This window comes from Prunus mume, linkage group LG4, assembly GCF_029339155.1.
Source record: "Prunus mume cultivar Tortuosa linkage group LG4, ASM2933915v1, whole genome shotgun sequence".
NCBI lineage: Eukaryota > Viridiplantae > Streptophyta > Magnoliopsida > Rosales > Rosaceae > Prunus > Prunus mume.
In genome coordinates this window covers 10,890,377-10,911,612 of record NC_142701.1, presented here as the reverse complement: position 1 = coordinate 10,911,612, position 21,236 = coordinate 10,890,377, and the positions used below count along the sequence as shown (strand labels likewise).

The 21,236-nt window shown below is 34.2% G+C and overlaps 2 protein-coding genes and 1 pseudogene across 3 annotated transcripts; 1 reads left to right on the top strand and 2 right to left on the bottom strand.

The window, feature by feature from the left end:
• Positions 1 to 923: 923 nt before the first annotated feature.
• LOC103327909 (thymidylate kinase-like) lies at positions 924 to 4,219 on the bottom strand (annotated as a pseudogene). Its single transcript, XR_016125922.1, has 7 exons — positions 4,078 to 4,219; positions 3,833 to 3,889; positions 3,226 to 3,587; positions 2,345 to 2,456; positions 2,197 to 2,256; positions 1,728 to 1,832; positions 924 to 1,184 (listed from the first exon to the last, which is right to left on the bottom strand). The product of XR_016125922.1 is annotated as a thymidylate kinase-like (transcript).
• A 1,190-nt stretch (positions 4,220 to 5,409) lies between these two features.
• Positions 5,410 to 8,283, top strand: LOC103327963 (structural molecules protein). The gene is made up of 3 exons (XM_089049766.1): positions 5,410 to 6,340; positions 6,702 to 6,928; positions 7,854 to 8,283. Exons 1-3 carry the CDS (start codon positions 6,117 to 6,119, stop codon positions 7,859 to 7,861), a joined length of 459 nt encoding a protein of 152 aa, XP_088905892.1. The 5' UTR covers positions 5,410 to 6,116; the 3' UTR covers positions 7,862 to 8,283.
• A 1,917-nt stretch (positions 8,284 to 10,200) lies between these two features.
• Positions 10,201 to 14,518, bottom strand: SULTR3;4 (sulfate transporter 3;4). The gene is given in 15 exon segments (XM_008230352.2): positions 10,201 to 10,482; positions 10,484 to 10,540; positions 10,645 to 10,721; positions 10,829 to 10,914; positions 11,049 to 11,187; positions 11,190 to 11,238; positions 11,417 to 11,703; positions 11,781 to 11,907; positions 11,997 to 12,113; positions 12,200 to 12,313; positions 12,392 to 12,457; positions 12,981 to 13,152; positions 13,396 to 13,603; positions 13,721 to 13,769; positions 14,099 to 14,518. Coding segments are annotated over 15 exon segments (1,965 nt in total). The 5' UTR covers positions 14,429 to 14,518; the 3' UTR covers positions 10,201 to 10,395.
• Between the last annotated feature and the right edge of the window lie 6,718 nt (positions 14,519 to 21,236).

Genomic DNA, 21,236 nt, shown 5'->3' with positions numbered 1-21,236 from the left:
TGTGAGAGTTTAACGTTTTCTATTATATATTAGTATTTTGAACAACAACGAGCTGTTTGTTTTGAAATAAAAAAGTTAAATAAGAGTTAATTATCCCTCTTGCAGTTTTTTTATTTATTTAAAAATTTTGAACTTTCCACTACACATGGCATAAAGTGAAGGGAAAGCAAGAAGGGAGGTAGCTAGCACTATGGTACGTTCAATCTTCATAATCTTGATCTAGTGATGAATAGGCCTATAAACCCTAAACCAGTCGGAGATGGAGTGGAGCACTTGAAATACGTCTCGACTAGATTTTAAAAATTTCCAACCCGATCCGATCTAAAACAACTAGATCCATATATGATTTGTTGAATTATCCAATATTGGATCCGAATTCTTGACATATACAAATAATTGAAAAATATTTTTATTTATTTAAAAAATTCACAAGATTGTTACATATATATATATATATATTAAGTAAGTAAAAATAAAATAAAATGAAATATATGTTATATCATATCGGATCGGATTAGATAAGAACCAAATTTGTTCCATTAACTTAATGGGTTAACGGATTCGAAATATAATCGGATTATCGGATTATGTCACCAAATCCATCTCCTATTAATTACATCAAATTCGGATCAAAATTCAATCCATTGATTGTAATTTTGGGGCTTCTTGATCTCTTGCAATTATTTCTGGAAGTAGATTGCCTCGTGTAAGAACTTACCAGCGCTGCAGCTTATTTGTTTTATTTTTGTGGTTAGTAGTTTATATGAGTGTCCTCATGGCTAAATTTGTAGTTCCTTCACCAAAAACTGTCACGTTTACAATCAAATTCATTCAAGCAAGCAAATTTGCAATATCATCTATTTCAGTCAAAAGCTTAATGTGATCCATTAATAAGATAAGCCCTGTTTTTTGGTGTTAATGGATAAGAAAAACTGAATCTAATTTTGAAATGCAAGATTTATCAAGTTACAATCAGTGCTGAAATACTCGAAAGATAACAATCGGCATAGCTCACTAGTATACATGCATTCAACCCTGGAAAAGATACATGCGTCTCCCCCAGAAAATTAACAAGACCAGAGACATGAGAGGGGTTTCCCTTCTTGGCATGTTTTTACACAATCCAATACCATCTCTTGCAACTGTTCCTCAACGTCCTCCATCGGCAAACAAGCATCTATGATCTGCATCAGGGGAAAAGAATTACGATATCCAAGTAACTCAACTCACCCAGAAAAAATTATGCTTCAAATGCAAACCAAAGTTTTTTTTTTGACAGTGTTGCAGGCTAGGCTTAGTTGTTTCATGATTAAAGTTTGAACAGGCACTGCAATGAGCCTGAATTTGGTTAATATAAAATTACTACGAACTTACAGCATCACTTCAACATAAAATGTGTACACAATCATCAGATAATGGCAGTCCGGCCAGCATAGATGTTATATATTTCGAACTAGCATTTGTCGGAAAACAGAAGAAAATGTGATATCAGGAAAAGAAATTGGGTTTGGCATTACACCTCCATCTATGCTCTTGTCTGAGTCACTTCATTTTATTTCTTTTTATGAGCAACCATTCAATTTTCTATTTAATTGCCACCACAGGAAAAATAGATTCAATACTGTTCTTTCTAGTACCAAATTAAAAGTTGCGTTAAAAATTGCATCATAACCTTAAGCCAATCTCTGAGTTCTTTATTGCAATTTAAGAATGGATGAATGAACTACCTTCCAAGTGGGACCACGGAGGACCTGATAGTTTTGGCCAACCTTCTTTTGAAACTCAAGCTGCTCATATCTCTCACCTCCGTAGCCTCCTCTTTCAGCAGCTTTCTGACATTTATAATTTCAGTTCAAAATAGGGAAAAAGATTACTACTTCCATCTTATTTTCATGAACAATATATATATGTGGGCATAAGCATAAGCACCTTAAAATTTCAGCAGTTATATAAAGGCATAAAGGGCCAACAATATACATTGTTTCTTTATTTCTTCTCTTTTTGGTCAATATTGTTTCTTTATTTCAAGAAGCTATTAACTGTGCAAAATTAATGCGTATCCCGGAAATTTCTTTTGAGGATATGTCAGACCATATAAGCTATTAAATGTGAAAAATTGGGTCTCAGAAGATATGGGTTAAGTCATCATGCTTTTCTTGCCTAATATTCACTGCAAACATTAGAATGACTACTTACTTCAGGTGGTATGTCAAGGTACGCTACAAGATCTGGAGCCAATAACCCAATCTCCGGAGCCTACAAAAGTACACTTCGTTGTTTTTAAATTCCATCAGATAGAGAAGATAAACAACATTAGGGGTAAAAAGAAAAAGCATTTCATCACCTTGCACCACTCAATATCAAGCCCCTTGGCAGATGAAAAGGCCACGCCTGAATAAGAATAACGGTCAACAACAAGGGTGATTCCACTTTTCAATTTGCTTTCCATCAATGATCTGCAGAACATTATAGATTATTTAGTACAATAGTACAATGATTTGTGACAACCTCATTCTTCATCCAAGAATGGAAACCCAAACTAAGGAAACATTGTACTCTGCTCTTACTCACTAGGTGTTTCAGTTTAACTTGTAAGTTAAACAAAACATGGAAACACCTCAAAATATCTCTTTTCTAAAGTAGGCATTGTTGAAATACTAAGATTTTAAGTTTATTTAATTTAATAAAAATCCGAATTTCTGTGGCACAAAAAATACTGGACAAAGACGAAGAAACAAATTCTATTTTCTCGCCTATTTACTACATCCTGCAACCATACATTGGTCTCATGTTTATAGATTGTAGCCAGGGACCTGAGAAATCTAACTGCGGAATACATGAGGTTACTGACACATTTGATGTAAACAAGCACCTGGATCTGTAAAAACAATGAATGCCCATAAAGACTAGAAGCCTACAGAAACAAAAATATCAATCACTTGTTTCCGCACTACTGCTTACATATGTGCTTATGATTTCATTTACACATTTTATTGATCCCTATGCTGCATCGGTTTCTCAACTCAAAACAGAAGCTGAATTATATTAGGTTCTTAAACCGGACTGTTACACAAGTCAATCATTAAAAAGGAAATATCACCATACGCATTACCCTGACATCAATTAAAAACTAAAACAACAATCAGAATAAGTGCAATTTCTCTTCCCTGTTATAGAAACCTCACAAGCAGAGTATATCATGTTGCAAAGAATAACACAACAAACCTCTTCTCCCAACGGTTGGCGCACTAAAGAGTAGATGGATTGTATGATCATCCAGTTGTGATTTGTTGGAAAGATAAGAAGATATCATTTGCCCAACACTAGTAGTTCTGTCAGGAAACCGCCACAATTCAGCTGAATGCCCTAACTTCTCCAAGTTTGCAACTAGTCTAGCGGACTGTGTAGTCTTCCCACAACGATCCAATCCTTCGAGAACAACCAAGGCACCTCTTGAATCCTCCTTGCCACCTCTTAGGCTACATGTGTGATTATTATTTGCCATTTGAATCCTCCTGATAAAAAACTTGTGGGGAAAGTTCAAATGGAAGTTCAATGACCTTCGCACCACTCCTGCTCCAAAATTCCTAGAGAAGCAAATGCACTCTATTACCATTTCTGAAACCAACCATACTTTACAATTCATTTTATTTATTTTTTAGAAAATGCAGAAGTTTGAATTTCGGGACATAAAAACCAAAAAGACACGAATTTTATGTTTTATTTCTCTTCCTTTTCCTCAATTTCTCAGCAATCCAAACTGACGCAGGGACGCAACTCCAGGAAACAAGTAAATAAAAAGGTATGAAGATCAAGAGTTCAGAATTCTTACAAAGCCTTGCCAACTGTGAGATAAGAAGTATGGGTCATGTCCCTTACAACCTATAAACTGGAAAAAAAGAAAAAAAAAGAAAAAGGAATAGAATTCACCAAAAAAACTTATAGACAGTGACGATTTTGATAATTGTAAACTTAGCTTGATATTGGTTCATCTTATTTAGTCAAAGCACCAATATTTTTCATTTTCTAAAGCGAAAATGAAAAAATGAAAAAAGCAGGAGAAAAAGGAAAGCTTACCTTGAGCGATTTGGTTATCTTCTTCTTAAAAAAAGTTATTTGCTCTTCTCTGCGATCAGATTGTCTGAACAAATGTTAAGAAAAACCCTAAACTAGGAACTTGCTGTTCTGTGTGATTTCGCCGGGCAGTAAGTAAGCCGCCGATCGAGGAAGAAATTCCTTTTGTTTTTCATTTTGTTTATAAATAGTATAGCCGCACAGCTATACTGGGGTCTTCTTTTGTAAAATAAATAGTATCGCCGAGCGGCTATACTGCTATACTAAGGCACTTTTTCTATAAAGAAATAGTATCGCCGCGCGGCTATACTAAGGTTCCCAAAAAATAGTATAGCCGCACGGCTATACGTGGGGCCCCCTTTAGCACGGCTACACTAAGGTTGGTTTTAAAAAAACAATAATAGTACAGACGCTCGGCTATACTAGGGTTTTTTTAAACAAAACAGTATAGCCGCTTGGCGATACTGTTTAGTAAATTGTATAGCCGCCCGGCTATACGATTGTATTTTTTAAAATATAAGTACAGCCGCGCGGCTATACCATGGCCTTTTTTTAAGTAAATTGTATTAGCTATACTGGGGAACTTTTTTTTATTTTTATAATATTTTAAATTTTAAATTTTATACTCTCTAAATGTAATATTATATTGAGTTTTTATCACAAATTGTCTATGAGGTTTGTCAAATTATCCCCTATCATCTTTTATGTTTTTAACTGACATTATTAGTCTTTTATGTTACGCCTTACACATCAAAATGGTCCTAATGTCAGGTTTCGTTAAAATTTCTGTTAAATTGATGACGTGGCATGCCACGTGAATTAAACAATATATATTTATAAATATTTTATAAATTAAAAATTATTAAACTGAAAAATCATTAGAAATTAAATTGATTAATGGCCAAAACGTGTATTATAACATGTTTATTCATGTGGACTGAGTATTGGAGACAATCTGATTCTTTAGTTCCATATGTTTGCATTATACGAAATTAAAAAGTATGTTTAGGATTGAGCCCAAAACTTAAGAAACATCGTCATAATATAGTTGAACCAATCGTTTAAATAGCTTTTACTAAAATCAAATTAAAGAAAATATGCAAAATTGCTTCCGCTTTTGTAAGAGTAGTTGATCTCATCCACATTGCTTGTCAGTGATTTATAGTGATAATAAAATATAAAATCGTATCATTGTTCCTATAGGAAACTAGTGAAATTAACACCCAAAAAAAAAAAAAAAAGGCTAGAAAATTGGAAAAAGGAAAGAAGACAAAAAGGAAATTTAGAAATAATATATTTATTTATTTTTAAATAAAAAAAGGAAAGAAGAATTGCCAGCAGTCTCTCTGGTCTCATGCGTTAGGCAATGGGCTCGCATCTTCTCCACAGACGAATATATCATTAATTCCTTAAACAGATAATAACATACACACTGCAAAGCAAGAGGCTTCCTCAGAGAGATTCTGCAATTTTCATCGCCGATCTCTCAACGGTCAGCTTCTTCATCTGCATCCTTCCCGATCTAGGTTTTCCAATTCTTGTTCTCCTTACACAATTCCTTTTGTTCGATTTCAAATTGAATCTTCCAGCAGACGTTTGATTTCGTACGAATCCGAAATAGGTATTCTATTTCTAATTTTCTTGAGAAAATTTTCAACTTTTTCGTTATTTTTCTACTGGGAAAGTTCCCTGGATTCTAGTTTCGTTGTATTCAGATCCAAATTTATGTTCGACATGGGTTTCAACTCCCGTTTCAGTGACACGAATATTAGAGCAGAGTCCTGAATTTTCATGAAATCAGATTGATTTTTGGTTTCAAGCTTGCGGATTAAGCATTGGGCAATTGGGAACCACTGTATAGCTCAGAGGGTGCAAAGGGTGTGGCTCTCGTTGTTCTAAAATTGCGAACTTGGGTTTAGCTTTGATTGTTGCGAGCACTTGATGTGTAGGTATTTCATGCTTTGGGAGAAGTCTGAGTGATTTGAGAGTTTTGAGGAGCTCTGGTTGTGTGGCAAATTGGCAATAGGTTATTGTAGTAGACAATGTTCTATGGTACATTGGTATGGGACCCTTGGCTCATTGTTGTCCAAATTGTGTGCCTTCAATGTTTGTACTATCTCACTCTTGGGTTCTTCTTGTCAATTCTTGTTGGGACTCGCGTGTCCCGAATGAGCCTCGTGTATTTCTTTGACTATGCTACTCTCACTGTCTCCACGGTCACTGGGTGGTGCGTCATTGCTTCGTTTATGCTCAGTGCACTTGCAGGGTGAGAATCCCATTCTACTTCTCTTTTCAATTGCAGTTCAATTTGATTTTGTTGTGTTTTCCATCTGGTTGGGTGTATGCCTCTAATTGAGTTTTTATTGTAAGAACATAAAGTGGGAATCCATTGTAAATTTATTTTTGTTTTCTGTTTATAAATGCAGAGCTCATTATGCTTCTGTGAATTGTGACTTATCAAAGTAAAAATAAAAAGAAAAAAAGAAAAAGAAAAAGAAAAAAAGAAGAGGGTGTTTGTGAATTGTTAACACAGAATTCAAAATGCCAACTTCAAGGCGTAAGTTAAATCTATCTTTTTCTCTGGTCGAACAAGAGTTTACATAACTTGGCTGTCTTATTGTTTACAGCGCTGGATATCTGCTTCTTCTGATTGAGAGGGCAAAGAAGTGCTTAGATTTTTCAGCCACCGTCTACATTGTACATCTCTTTATATGCATTTTTTATGGGGGTTGGCCTTCCTCAATAACATGGTGGGTTGTGAATGGTACTGGAATTGCAGTGATGGCTCTGCTGGGTGAATATCTCTGCATTAGACGTGAACTGAAGGAGATCCCTATAACACGATTTCGTTCAAGTAAAATTCATTCCCCCTTTAATACGTTAACTAACTAGCTAGAAGTACCTAAAATAAAATCTTGTGTTTTACTGTTTTGTATGATAGTTGCTGCCTTGCTGAACTTTCATTTGGTTAAAGTTTGTGTTCTAAAAAAGATATTTACATAGACTACATACAAAACTAATGCTAAAAAAAAATTTGAAAACTAACCTGTTTTGGATGGTCGTGTCAGGGTCATGCCATAGTCAAGATGTGGGTTGAGATAGGAATAGGAGGTCTTGATCCACATCTTGACGCACATCGACCCTATCTTGGTTCTTTCAAGTCCAAAACAGGTTAATTTTCTAACTTTTTTTCTGATGAAAAGGGTTGGTTTTCTGATGGGCCTGTGCAAGCAGGCTATGTTGTGAAGAAACCCATAAATTTTTTTTGGGGCCAATCTTGTTGTTTGTCAAGTATTTCATTTGGTACACAGTGTCTTTATGCATTTCTGCAACTTTGAGTGTATGCATCAGGAACTTGCAGTTCGTTCTTCTTATTTGTTAGTTTTTTCATTTTTTAAAAAAAAATCTCTGTTTATGCCTAGATGAAAAGAAAATGCTTATACTGATTCTCTGCCCTAAAATGCCTGCTTACTGACATGTGCAAGAGGACCTTTCACACCAAAAATACACTGGGATTTAGACTTTGACATTCATGTATATAATTTTGGCTGATCTTGTATTTTCTGGGTGATTGTCAACGTTGGACCCTCGTGGGTTTATCAGACCTTTGATCCTAAGATAGTTATTTAGTATTATGGGTTATGCTTCAATTGGTAAAAACTTTATATGTAGAATTAAGAATTGGGCAAAGGGACTGGATGATATTGGATGATTGCCTCTTTTCCTCTCTGCTGACATCATTATATCTACAAAATTAATTTGGAACTATCCCCGTGCAGATGTTTGACTGACGAGAAACACGACAGGCAAGAACACGCATTCTTGTGGGGTTTAGTGGCTATTTTTTTCATTGCTTTGGAGGAGCTTCTGGGTTAAGCTCATGAATACCCAATTCAATCTGTGATGAGACAACCACCTTATTCCATTGTTTCTTTTGTCTATGCTGGTGGCAGTTACCTGAGAACAAGTGTAAAGTTTGACACAGTGCTTTAAATGATGGGAGGTTTGAGCACATGAGACTAGGTATGCATTGTGTTAGGAGAATCTTAATGTACAATTTTAGGTGGTTTTAAGTAGAGCAATGCTTACTGTGCTTCTGATATCATTGCCCCCCTTTTTTTTAAATTTATTTTTATAAATACGCCATGTCAATTCAGTTTTCATTATTCCTATTTTTTATTATAAGCTGAATGGTTTCAATTACTGTTATGAATTGGTAATTATTTTGTGTGGTCAGACTCTGTTGTAGGATCAGCAAACTGAAATTTTCATACAGAAATGCTTTTTAATATTTCTCAATCTTGAGTTTAATTGAACAAGAATCAGCTCAATTGACAGGGACGTGTAGGGCTGAAATACGTGTCTTGTAAATTATAATTGTCTAGTTTATTTCCTGGTTGTTGTTTGTATAACTCCTTGTGATAACTCCTTGTCATAGTCTTCTCTAGTTCACATCAGGAAATTGTTATACTGGAAGAAAGTTTTATCTGAGAATTATGTATATTACAAGTAAAGAATACATTTGATACATCTGAATTGGGAAACCTTCCCAAGTTGGACACGCTATGGGTTAGTTTGGTGAATGATTTCGACATACTTGGTCTATTGAGAAATCAAATGATCCAATGTAAAATTGCTTTCTCATAGCAGTCCATCGACTTTGTACTTGCATGCTAAAATGGAATATTAAAGTGCATGAATTCACCATTTTTGTGGTAGTTTAAGACAAAATTTTCCTGCCATTCTTGCTAATAGTGCTCGAGGGTTGGCTAGAATATTAGAGTCCTGCCAATTCTTCGTTTTAGAGGAGATTTTTTGGGGTCAGTGGAAGTGGCCTTTGGATGATTGGCTTCAAAGCATTGAAAAGAAACTGGATTTCAGTGAGTGGTTCCGCCAATCTATTGCAGTAGTAGACATAAGCTTTCTTCCTGATGCATGTGCTCATATGCAGTCTTTGTAGGGACCATATTTTCCAGTCAACTCATGCACTGCATTTTTCAACCCCAAGCTCAATATCAATAGGATCGTGATCTTTTCATAAAGCTGACTCTCTCTGCACCACCAGTGTTGTTGCCTCGTTATAAAAGTCTTCTAGTGTACCCTTGCATAACATTTGCTAGTGTGGTTATTAGCGCATCATATATTCTCTGTTCGCCGCCTTGGAATCGAATACTGGCTTTTACTGTTACTAATTCACATGGGTGGGGTAAGAGTTTATCTATGTATATAAAGTAATAAGCAGAAAATGGTTAAACATTCAAAATATCAGAAAATATTATTGGTTAATGCAAACATTAAGAATTAAAATTATTAATTAAATTAGGATAATATGGTAAATTCATATTTTTTTATTTAAAAAAAATTAAAATTAAAAGAAAAATCATATAATGGATCCTATTTTTATGAACACAACCACTCAAAACAAACACATCTGTATTATTTTTGTTTCAGAATAAATTTGTGAATAAATTTGGTCAATTGATTAATGATGTGGCTTTGTTTCCTCTTTTTATTCATTTATGTTCCTTTCCTCTTTCTTTTATTAATTAGAATATATATTTATATATATAGGGTAAATTACTCAAATGGTCCACAAATTTATACATGATTTACATTTTGGTCCCTCAACAAAATTATTCGTTCAAATGATTCATCAACTCTATATTATTTGCTCCAGTAGTCCTACCATATAATTTTCTGTTAGATTGAACCTAATTTTAGGGTTTATAATGACCAATTTGCCCTCATATTTAATGGAAATATGGACAGAATTTAACAGTAGGAACCAACGGAGCGAATAATATAGAGTTGATGGACCATTTGAAGAATAATTTAATTGAGGGACCAAAATGTAAATCGAGTATAAGTTTGAGGACCATTTGAGTAATTTACCCTATATATATGTTACATAACAGGGATCTCTTTTCCCAAATACCATCTTTCCCAACCATTGTCTACATAGATCCAGAAATGGAATCTTGAACTCTCATCAAGGTCAGATACTGTGACTGGACCTATGTATTGTTACCTTTTTAAATCTGATTTTACTTCTAAATTCCTGCATCCCATTTGTATATACTCAAGCAGTTTAGCGCTCATAATATCTTATTGTTATGATTGAAGAACTTGGACCAAAAACTTCAAAATTTCTTAATTCAAAACGAAATGATTCTTTGCCTTGGATTCCCAACAAAAAGGGAAGAAAGAAAATAAAAACCGCTGGCCTCACTAGAGCTCTTCCTAGACTGCTGAGGCAATGCAGAGTTAGTCATATCCCTATATACTTATCATTCCATTGTCCAACTGAAGCCCTTTAGGAAGTCATGGTTGAGCCTTCCAAGCTGATGAAATGTCAGCTACAGCTTCGCCGACTGTAAGATAGACTCCATTCAATCCAAACGACTCCAAACGTTTTTGATTGTTGTAGCTTTTCCATCACAGTTCCCACAGGATTTGCCAACACAAGCTAGGAGAGTAGTAACAAGCACCCATAAGAACAAGATATGAAAAATGGCTACCACTAACTCACTGGAATTTCAGAACTTAAGGTAAAACTTGGATAGTTCTTACCTGAAGTGATCTTTTATCCAGCATCTTTCTGAGTTCAAACATCATGTCGGTACCACTAGTGTCTATGGCTGTCACAGCTGAGAAGAAGATGTAAAACTGTGAGCAAGACGCACAAAAACACATTTGCAACCACATTGTTACATAACTGAGACAAGACTAACAAAAAAATTCATAAACAACATACCTGTCATGTCCAAAATTATACATTTTAAAGTGCTCTCATTGCTTGCTTTGATCCTCTCTTCTTCCTCCCGAACCCATCTTAATATCCTGTACGTAGCAAAATTCATAAATCAGATAACCCTACCAAGAAGATCCTGCTCATATCTGTACTATTTCCTTTGAAACTCGGCCAGACAGAATAGGGTTTAGATAGAATAGTGAGTGCAAACATGTGAACTGACCTTTCTTGTAGGTAAGTTGTATTTGCAAAGTAGATGGGAGCCTCAACCGCTAGTATGAGAAAAGAAGGGATCCTCAAAGCTTCTCTGTATCTATTGAGATTCTGGAATGTCTGTGTTCTTGGAATATTTCCCAGAACCATAGTTTTGGCCTGGTGACATGAAGCAATATCTTGAAAATTGATACCCCAACCTGAATTGTACAGCCAAGATTTTAGAGACTGAAAGTAGGGAAACATCGTATACGAAAAGGAAAACCTGATATAGACAATAATCTAGGATGATGTGATGATAAAAATCTAAGGTTTTTGGTTGCCTGAACACTTGAAACACAAATGCAAGAAAGCTTGAAATTAGGAAATCTATCTTACCGCAATTGCAAGACCAAGTGGGACGGAAATGAAAAGAACGCCAAAGAAGGAGCACATGCAGGCCAAGAAGTCGAGTTTGTCAACTTTCCACAACCGGTATGCAGCTTGGTAGTCGATCAGTCCGCTCACAGCGGTGATGATGATGGCTGCCAAGATAACATTGGGGGTGTAGTAGAACAGTGGCATCAGAAACAGCAGAGTCACAAGCACAGCTGCCGCCATGATAATGTTTGAAACTACTGTTTTTGCTCCAGCATTGTAGTTTACTGCAGATCTAGAGAATGAACCTGAAAGCAAAGAAAACATGGTTTTAGTTGTTGCTTTGCATTGCTTTAAGGTCAAATAAGATTAGAAGGATCTTCACCTGTGGTAACATAGCATGAAGAGCAAGAACCGCAGATGTTCATGAGCCCAATAGCCATCATTTCTTTGTTTCCATCAACTTGGTAGTTTTTAAGAGCTGCAAATGTTCTTCCCACAGCAACCCCTTCCTAAAAAATGTAAGAAAGATGTGCTTGATTAATAACCCAGATTAGCAAAAGTCTTGAAGTTTTGAAAGCTCCAAAAATTTGTGTCTTACTGTGAGAGACAAGATCCCAGTTATGATCCCAGTTTTGATAGCAAGAGCAAGGAAAGGGCCATTGAAATATAGCATGTTTGATGAAGGTGGGTTAAGACCCTTTGGCAAATGGCCAATCTGTACATAGAAACATTCAATTTAGAGAGAAGAAAATAGGTTTTAGAATATCACTAAAATCACCAAACTTAGAGATGAGTTCTTACAACTGAGATATGAGGATTTTTTGAACTGAGGAAGAAGACTAGAACTGTGGAAATGATAACTGATGTTAATGGAGCAGCTGCTGCAACCCAAAAGAGTTTTGGTTTTGTTTTGCTCTGTACCCAAATAAAAATAATTAGAAAAATTATAATTTAATGAGGATGACAAATTCTTGTAAGTGATGTAGTTCTTACAATATGTCTTGTTGTGAATAGAAACACCAGGAAGATGAAGCCCATTACAATGGTTTGCCATGACCACTGCACACATCAAACCAATAATTTTATAAATAACAATTAAAAAAAAATAAGGACTCGTTTGAAAGTGCTTTCTTATAAAGTGACTTACACGATGATACTTTTATTTGGGAATTTTTTTTGGGATGCATCTCTTCAAATGTACAAAATTGACCTCAAATTTTCCAACTAATGCATTTGGAGACATAAAGGAAGCAAGTGACAGATTCTCCAATTATAAAACAGAAAAGGGTAGGCACCTGCTTGGTTACAATAAAGCGCCATCTATATATACCTACCAATTCTATATGATATGATATAGATTTGAAACCTTTTGATAGCAATGAGAAAGTATATATCCTTTCGTTAGAAAAACTCAAAGTAATCTATTTTTCCTCAAAGCATTAATAAGAGTGCCAACAAATAGGACCTTCATTGATTTTTATTCCATGATGTTGTTGTTCTTGCCCATAAGGAGTTGGTGTTAATTATAATAAAATATAAAAGAGAAAAGAACAAGTTGATTGCTTTTGCTAAAGCAAGTTACCTCTCCTCTGTGGTTGAAAATGGAGGACATGACAGAAAAGAATTGCATTTTGGTGGTGAAGTGGACAATTCCAAGCAACCCTTTCAGTTGTTGCAAGATCACAATGACTGAAGCACCCGCCATGAACCCAATCAGAGTTGCCTTTGAGAGAAAATCGATTATAAACCCTAACCTGTAAGATCATCCATAAAAAAAATATTAGGCATCTTCGATGCAATGCGTCCGGCTCTAGTACAACAGTAGTGGTGTCAGCCGTTATGTAACAGCTTCCGCATATTCTTTATTAGAGCCGGACACATTTTTAGACTTATTTTGTTCAATAAAAGGTAGTTTTAAATTTTATTAAAAAAACAGTGAAGGGTGGGTAGTAAAAGCTGTTGGGTAAGTTGTGAGTTTCATTTCTCAAACTGAATACCTTAGCAGACCCAGAGAAGCCTGGAAAAGGCCAGCAAAACAGGTGGCTGTGAAAGCCAATTTGAGATAAAGAATTGGCTCCTCAGTGCTAGAAACAGCCTCGCTTAACATTGATCCCATAACTAAGGAAGCTATTGAAACTGGCCCAACAGCAAGATGCCTAGAACTCCCCAGCACAGAATATATCAGGGGAGGCACAAAGCTTGAGTCTGCATGAATCCCAAATAATAATATAAATAAAAGAAACAATTAGGGCTAATTAATCAATTAATTATATGTTAATTCATCTAAGATAGAGATTAATTCAGTGTGATGTAGGTACTAACATAGCCCAACAATTGGAGGCAAACTTGCAAGCTTTGCATAACTGATGCCCTGCAATATCAGAAAACAGAGGTGATCACCAAAACTATGAGTTGTCTTTTAATTTGTAGTTATCCAAAACCAACATTACCATATTGGAAATTGGAAAGAAATTAAATACCAGTCAAATGAATGAAGGTTAAAAACAAAAAACATATGCACTCGAATATAATATAGTGACATACAAACCTCCTCTTAATTAATGACATACAAACAGTATGCAGAGCACTCAACCTGACTTCTTTTGTCCATTGAATTGTAGTAAATGACAAAACACGATTACCATATGAGAGAGAGAGAGAGAGAGAGAGAGAGAGAGAGAGAGAGAATTGTGTAGATACCTGAGGAATTGCAAGGCTGGCAATAGTGAGGCCAGAGATGATATCAGACTTGAGAAGCTTGACATTATACTCAGGGCCCCACTGGAAGATGGGGAAGAAGAACTGAAGACCCAGAAGAAGTTTTGTGAACCAAGTCTGGTTCTTGAATCTGTGAAGTGGGTTATCTGGGAAAAAGATCTCACCAAGCCTGTGCTTGAGTTTTTGCAAGGTGGTCTGTTTTGGAGGGAGGCAAACACTGTGAATTTCAAGGGGTGGCATTGCCTCTGTTGGGATTCTGATTGTGGTTTCATGGTAGGGAAGGTCTTCCACTCTGTTAGAGTTCACCCCCATTTCTGAAATTTTTATAAAGATCAACCCCTCAAAGTTCACACAAAAAAGGCCACCTTGAAGTTTTGGAGTTGAAATAAAATGACAGTGTGAGTTCGTATTTATAGAGCTTTTGAAATGGGATAGGCACGAACAGAGTAGAGAGAGGGTGGCAAGTGTCAGGAGGATGGCAGTTATCATACAATTGTTGTTTTCCTGCCTGAGGACAGTTTGGTCATTTTATTTGTGTTCGTGTTTTTTTTTTCTTTGAGTGTTTGAGTTTACCCATTCTTTGCACTAATGATATAGATAAATCCTACAGTATTTAATTTCTACTAGCCTCTTTGAACGCACTTCCATGCCTAAGAGAGGCCTTTTTTAAACAAATTTAAATTTATTTTAGAATTAAAAAAAATAATGGGTAGTTGTGTTCCATAAAAATAGGATGCATTATCTGAATTTTCTTTTAATTTTAATTTTTTTTTTAGTATGAAAAAGTGTGAATTTACCATATTATCCTCATTTAATTCATAATTTCAATTCTTAATGTTTGCATTAACCAAAGACATTTTATGGTATTTTGAATGTTTTACCATTCTCTGCATTTTTCTTTATATATATAGATAAACAAACAAACAAAAAAAATCTAAAAAATGACAAATGACCATATTGAATTTAATTTTGATTATTAAATTACTTTGATGCCCTATTGAGTGTTTTGGGTTTTTATGAGGTTCTGAAGTTGGGCTTGTTTTAAGAAATCGATGGTAATTTTTTAATTTATAAGAAGTTCGAAGCCTCTTTGTTATGTTGTAAATGGGCTTTGGATGTATTTCTAAAGTTCATTTTATGTATTTTTTATTATATATAATTTGGACCCTTATATTGGGTATAATAGTGAACCTCCCTTAAAAATAAGGGTCAAACTTCTCACCAAAAGCAAAAAAAGTTCACACTCAAAATATTAGTCTTAGTCCAATGGGATGTTAGTTGGATTGACTCAAGTCTTTGGTGTGCTCCTAAGTGGTCATGAATTCAAGCCCTCATTGTACTTGTGTGTGTGAGTTTCCCCCCTTCTTCTTACTAACTTTGGCAACAACAAAAAAGGTCTCCAAAAAAAAAAAAAAAACTTAGAATAAAAGAAATTAAAAAAAAAGTTACACTAGAAAAATTAAATTTCAATGAAAACTTTTAATGGAAGCCACGATCTGAAGAAAAAAAGAAGAAAAAAAAGGGTTGGTTTAAAAAGGGTTATTTCATATAATGCTAGCCAATAAAGATGAGATATCTCATAGGCAGAGCATGTTCACAAAATTTTGAAAAGGCTACTCTTTAAACATGCGAAAGGGATATCTCATAGGCCTACTCTTTAAACTTTCGTTTGTGTGTCTTTTGAAATGAGATATCCCTTTCGTTCTCTTATGAGATATCTCATAGGCCTTACTTTCTTTGGTTTCAAAATTTTGTGTTCGCATATCGGCGAGCAACTTACAAATTTTTGTTTCTATTTTTTCACAATTGTATTTATATAGATGTCTGTTTCAACAGTTTCATACTAGCCTCCCTGCACGCGCTTCCTCATGTGCGAGAGGCTTTTTTCAATCACGCACGCTACTTGCGACTTACAAAGTTTTGTAAATATTTTTTCACAATTATATTTATATAGATGTCTGTTTCAACAGTTTCATATTTTAATCACGCGCATGTGATATATCTTCATCTTAAAAGTTTTCCTTTTATTGCCCGTATTTTTCTAGATGTCCATCTTAGCTGTTTTTTTTTCTTTTTCACAATTGTACCGTGTTCAGTTTCTTTTTTACAAAATCTTGGCAGAGCATGTTTTTTAGTGCTCTGCCTACTCTTTAAAAGGCTAGTATTAATAAGGTCTATGAGATCTCTTTCGCATGTTTACAAGCTGACTGCTTTTAAAATTAAATTATACCTTTCAGTAAACTTCTGGTATTTTAAATATTTCACAATTCTTTATCTTTTGCTTTATATATAGATAGAAGAATATATATATATATATATATATATATATATATTAAAAGAACGAAGATTCTCTCTTCTTCTTTTTTAATTGCCGAAACGTGGAAATGTATTGACTTAAAACATATCAAATGAATTAACTAAACAGTGAGCAACTTATTACATGAAAGTCCATGGGTCAATGTCTCGTGCCTTAGAATTAGGATTAAGATTCTTTTTTATTATTAAAAGAAATTATTTAGTTGAAGACAAAAATTCAATAAATATGAAGAACATATTGCATTTCTTATGAATGCCAATTTGTTTTATTATATCTGTTTTGTAATTAAAAATCAGCAAAATTTATTATCATTTATTTTCTGAAAGTAAGCCGAATGTGGCCAATTATCGTAAAGTAGATAAACATTACTCTATTTGTCCTCCTTCATACCCTACCTCACTAAAATCTATGATGTTTTGAATTGTTTTCACAAAATCCACTCTATTATTTTTTCGCCTCAAAATTGGTGATGTCATAAAAAAAAAAGTTTTTCTATTTAAACCCCGCACTTTTCTTTGTTCATCCTATGTTCTAAGTTCACCTCAACTTCTTATTCAAATTTTCATAATTTCTAAGAAAACCTCACTATTTTCCCAAACTACCCTTAAACACACACCAGTAAAAAATAAATAAATAAATAAAAGAATTTTTCTAGTTAAACCCCACACAACTTCTAAAGAGGTAGGCTCCTCAATGATCTGTGTCTTTAAAAAAGAAGAGTAATCTAGCAATAGGAAGTAGAGAAGTATGTATTTTTCTAAAACTTAATATGAAGAGTGGTGGTGGAGGGTGTGTACTAGGGTTAAGTATTACGTTGAATGACTTTTTTTGTCTTTTTACACAATAATAAAACTTAACAACTAATTATTTAAGTATTAGGGTGAACAAAGAGAAATACGGGGTTTAAATAGAAGAACTCTAAAAAAATTATCTAAATGATAAATTTAACCTCAAAGATTAAATTACACTCACACCCTTGAGGTTTACTAGTATTTTCACATAACCATCTCTTAAAGCGGATAAAAGCCACACTAAAACTACTAGCGCACATCACCACAATTAACCATAAGCTCAAACAAAGCCCATGGATATTGTTGTATTACCGTCACAACAAATGAAATTGATTAAATATCATTCTTTGAAAATATTTCTAAATCTTTTTTTTTTAATTTTCTATTGTTTCTGATTTAAAAATGGATTTTCAAATTAATTCTCACTTTCTCAACAACCACAGATTGACACAATCTTCACCAGAATTTTAATCCCCATAAAAAACTTAAAAGGAACGTTTCCTTTGTTTTTTAGGTTCTTATCAAGATTAGCAATATATTTAAAAAAAAAAAAAGAAAGATGACATTGTTTATTAGTATGTAAAATAGGGATATTATGCTAAACAATATAATTTTAGCTTCGTGAGATTTTTGTTTTTATTTTTTAACAAATTATTTCACGTCCTTTTGCAATTAAGGGGTTATATAAAAGCATGTTAAAACCTCATGGAGTCTTATTGTAATTCCTCAAAACCTCATGCTTAAATGAACTTGAACGTCAGGTTTATGATTCCCTCCCGCAACTAAATTTGGCAGCTGTCCAATTTGTTTGGCCACTCCACCTCATGCTAGATTTGAGATTCGGTTCATGATGTAGATGAATTCAACTTTTCTTGCTTGGTAGGAGTTCCTCAGACGGTATGGTGATTCTAATCTAACTTTTTAAGCTTCCATTAATTATCCTCTTAATATAAATTTCAAATCCTAAATTCTAATGTTGAAATTTGAACTCGGGTGTAAAGGGGCGGACGCACTGTCTTGACCAACTCGCTAACCATATTTGCAAATCAAACGAGTCCACCCAATTGATGCTAAAGTTACACCAGTTCAAAGTGATTCCAAATTTCCATTCCAACTTTTTTTTTTTTCAATGCACCTTTTTTATCCTCTCTACTTTTCTCTCTACTTTTCATATAGTTTACTCAATTTCTTTTTACTTATAGCGTTACATCAACATTCAACAATCGACGATATATCTTATTTCACATCCTCTCTACTTTTTCTCTACACTTTTTTCTATTTTCTTCAATCTTTACTTACATTATAATGTAACATCAACATTCAACGATATAAAGATGTTGAAACAACACAAGAAGATGAGTTGAAAGAACTAGACCCATCTTAGGTCTCCACGCCATTAAGTCAACACTAGTAACTCAATTATACGCACCTTTATCAAAGTTTCTTAAATTATTACACGGTGACGGAGCTACATGCAGATTTGTATTGACTTACATCTAGTTTCTTGTTAATTAAAGATATTTTTAGTAATTCATAGAAGAATTTGCAAAAGATTTATGTAATAGCCCCCCAGCCAAGCTATTGACACTCTTGATTCCTCTAGAATATGTTTTCTAATTTCGCCCTTGGTCATACATGAATTAAAACCAATTACTCACACAAACATTTTTTTTAACTTCTGTTAAGGAGAGGGATTAATTGAAAAGGATGTCAAAACCACACATGCAAAAAGTGATTAAGCCTTAAAAAGTCCAATTAAGAAATCAATTTAATGAATTAAGCTTTGATTATGATGCTAGAAAAATGGAGACGAAGAGGTAATGAACTGTACAACTATTCACTTAATTCATCACCGCACCAAGGGATAGGAGAAATAAAATAAAGTCATTACTCTACTGAATCTACTCAAGAGATGCAAAAAAATTATCACCACTCATTGGAATCCACTGAAACAATAAAAGTACTTAAAAATATTAAATTCATTTTTTTCATAAGCCAAAGGTTCAATCACTGCAAAAAAAAAAAAAAGAGTGGCAAGTCACCATTATTTGGTGACATTTACAGGGACGGATCATAGGCACTGGCTAACCTAGGCGACAAGTCATGTGGCTTTTTTTGCCCCAGCCCATAAAAAAATTATAGCTCAGCCAATTGAATAACCTACCATCCTAAGGAATCCCTTGCACTGCACGTGGAGAATGAAATGGAGAAAAGGAAAGTTGCACATCTCTACACATAGGGAAAAAACAAAGAGAAAAAAAAGAATGCATAGCCATTGGAAAAAACGAAAGAAAAGTAGAAAAAATTGTTTATGTCCTCCCTTGACTAGGTGTATTATTATTTGTTGTTATCAATGAAATTACATCCTACGTACTGTCGAGTTTTCTATCTACTTAGTATATTTATATATGTTAAATTTAGCCTTGTCAAGTTTGAAATCCTGGTCCGTCCTTGGACATTTGGCCTTTTTGGTGACTTTATGACTAAAGCCTTTAGTCATCCCAACAAAAGTTCACCAAATAATGGTGACTATTGCCACCTTTTTTTTTTTTTTTTTTTTGGTAGTGAGTTTTCATTCAATATTCAATCATTTTCAGTGGAACCAGCAAACTTAGGAGATAAATTTTTTTTTTTTATAGGAAAATTTAGGAAATATTTAAGTGCACTTATAGAGTTCAGAAACAAGAAAAAAGGAAACTCGAATTTCACATAAAGATATTCTTACCTTAAAAACTAAATTACACTCTTATTTTGAAGGAAAAAAAGAGACCGGAGTCCAACTCTTATCATAAATAAATAAAGTGCTCAAACTCGTATATATAGGTAAAGTGCTCTACTGCTGACATTATAGGCTTCATTAAAGCCCCCATTTCTCGTAAAGGAGTGTTGGAAAATGATATGTACATATGTATCTGAGATCAACATCAATTTGATTAATGCATCAGATGAGACAAAATCTATCTCATAAAAGGACTTATATTTCCATTGTAAAGAAAAACTTAATGGATTTGTAATTTTTTTGTTTAGGAGTTTAGAGAGAGATTCCAAATGTTGAATCATAGTATAATTTTCGTAAATTTTGTGATGATATTATCACGTAGTATTACCATTAGACACAACTACTTGGCCAAAAATAAGGGATAAAAAAAAGCGATGATGGAAATTATAGACGAAATATTAGCAGTATCATCGCATAACGTCGCAGTGAGCTGAATTTGCCACTAGCTCTTTCCCCGCCATCAATAGCTTTGCTTTCCTCCTTACATGAATGGATTGTGGAAGAAAAAACAACCCTTTTTTAGCTTTTCTCTGAGAAACTTAAATGACAAAGCTTAGTTGTCCGATCAGTACACTTATTTTCACCAGTTCAACTGAATGTGTTGGGAGGTAACCAAACACTGACGCAAAAAAAAAGTGCTTTACTTTGTAGGATTTGAACTCACAAGACGAAGCCCGTCTTCTTTGACCAAATGAGTCAACAAACCTACCATCAATAATCAAACCTTCTGAACATCTTTCTGAAATTGTTAGGCCAAATCTTTATTCGATTAGGAGCTTAATTATAACTTATATAACATTTGAGATATTAACGTGCCCAATTAATTAAGCAGTGCATGCCTGCCAGTATAATCGGGTTGAATTCCACCAATCCATGGATGCCATCTGGATCGCTTTTCAAAAAAATAGTTTTAAAAAAATGAGACCATGATCTCAACAATAAGGTTAGGAGGATCTTTGCGGTTTGTTTATGGCCAATTTGTATTTCTATATGATATCGTGAATGGTATTAAAAAGTGGCTTTAGAAAGTGCTTAATTGAAAATCACTGTCACGGAAAGTTCATATCACAAATACTTCTCGATGGAGCTTATCAATATTTTTGGGGGGGTATCTACTTTTTGCCTAGAAAATAAATTTTCACTGAAAAAGAATCTTCCTTTCGATTGGTATAGATATCCTAATGTGTTCTTTGTATTGAAGCGTGCAGGTTGAGGGAGACAAGAAGTTAGATT

Excerpts from the sequence above, each read along its gene's own strand:
- LOC103327963 (XM_089049766.1), top strand. The coding sequence starts at position 6,117 with ATGTTCTATGGTACATTGGTATGGGACCCTTGGCTCATTGTTGTCCAA. Across the intron at positions 6,341-6,701 it reads ATGCTCAGTGCACTTGCAGG|CGCTGGATATCTGCTTCTTC; the intron begins GTGAGAATCCCA and ends TATTGTTTACAG.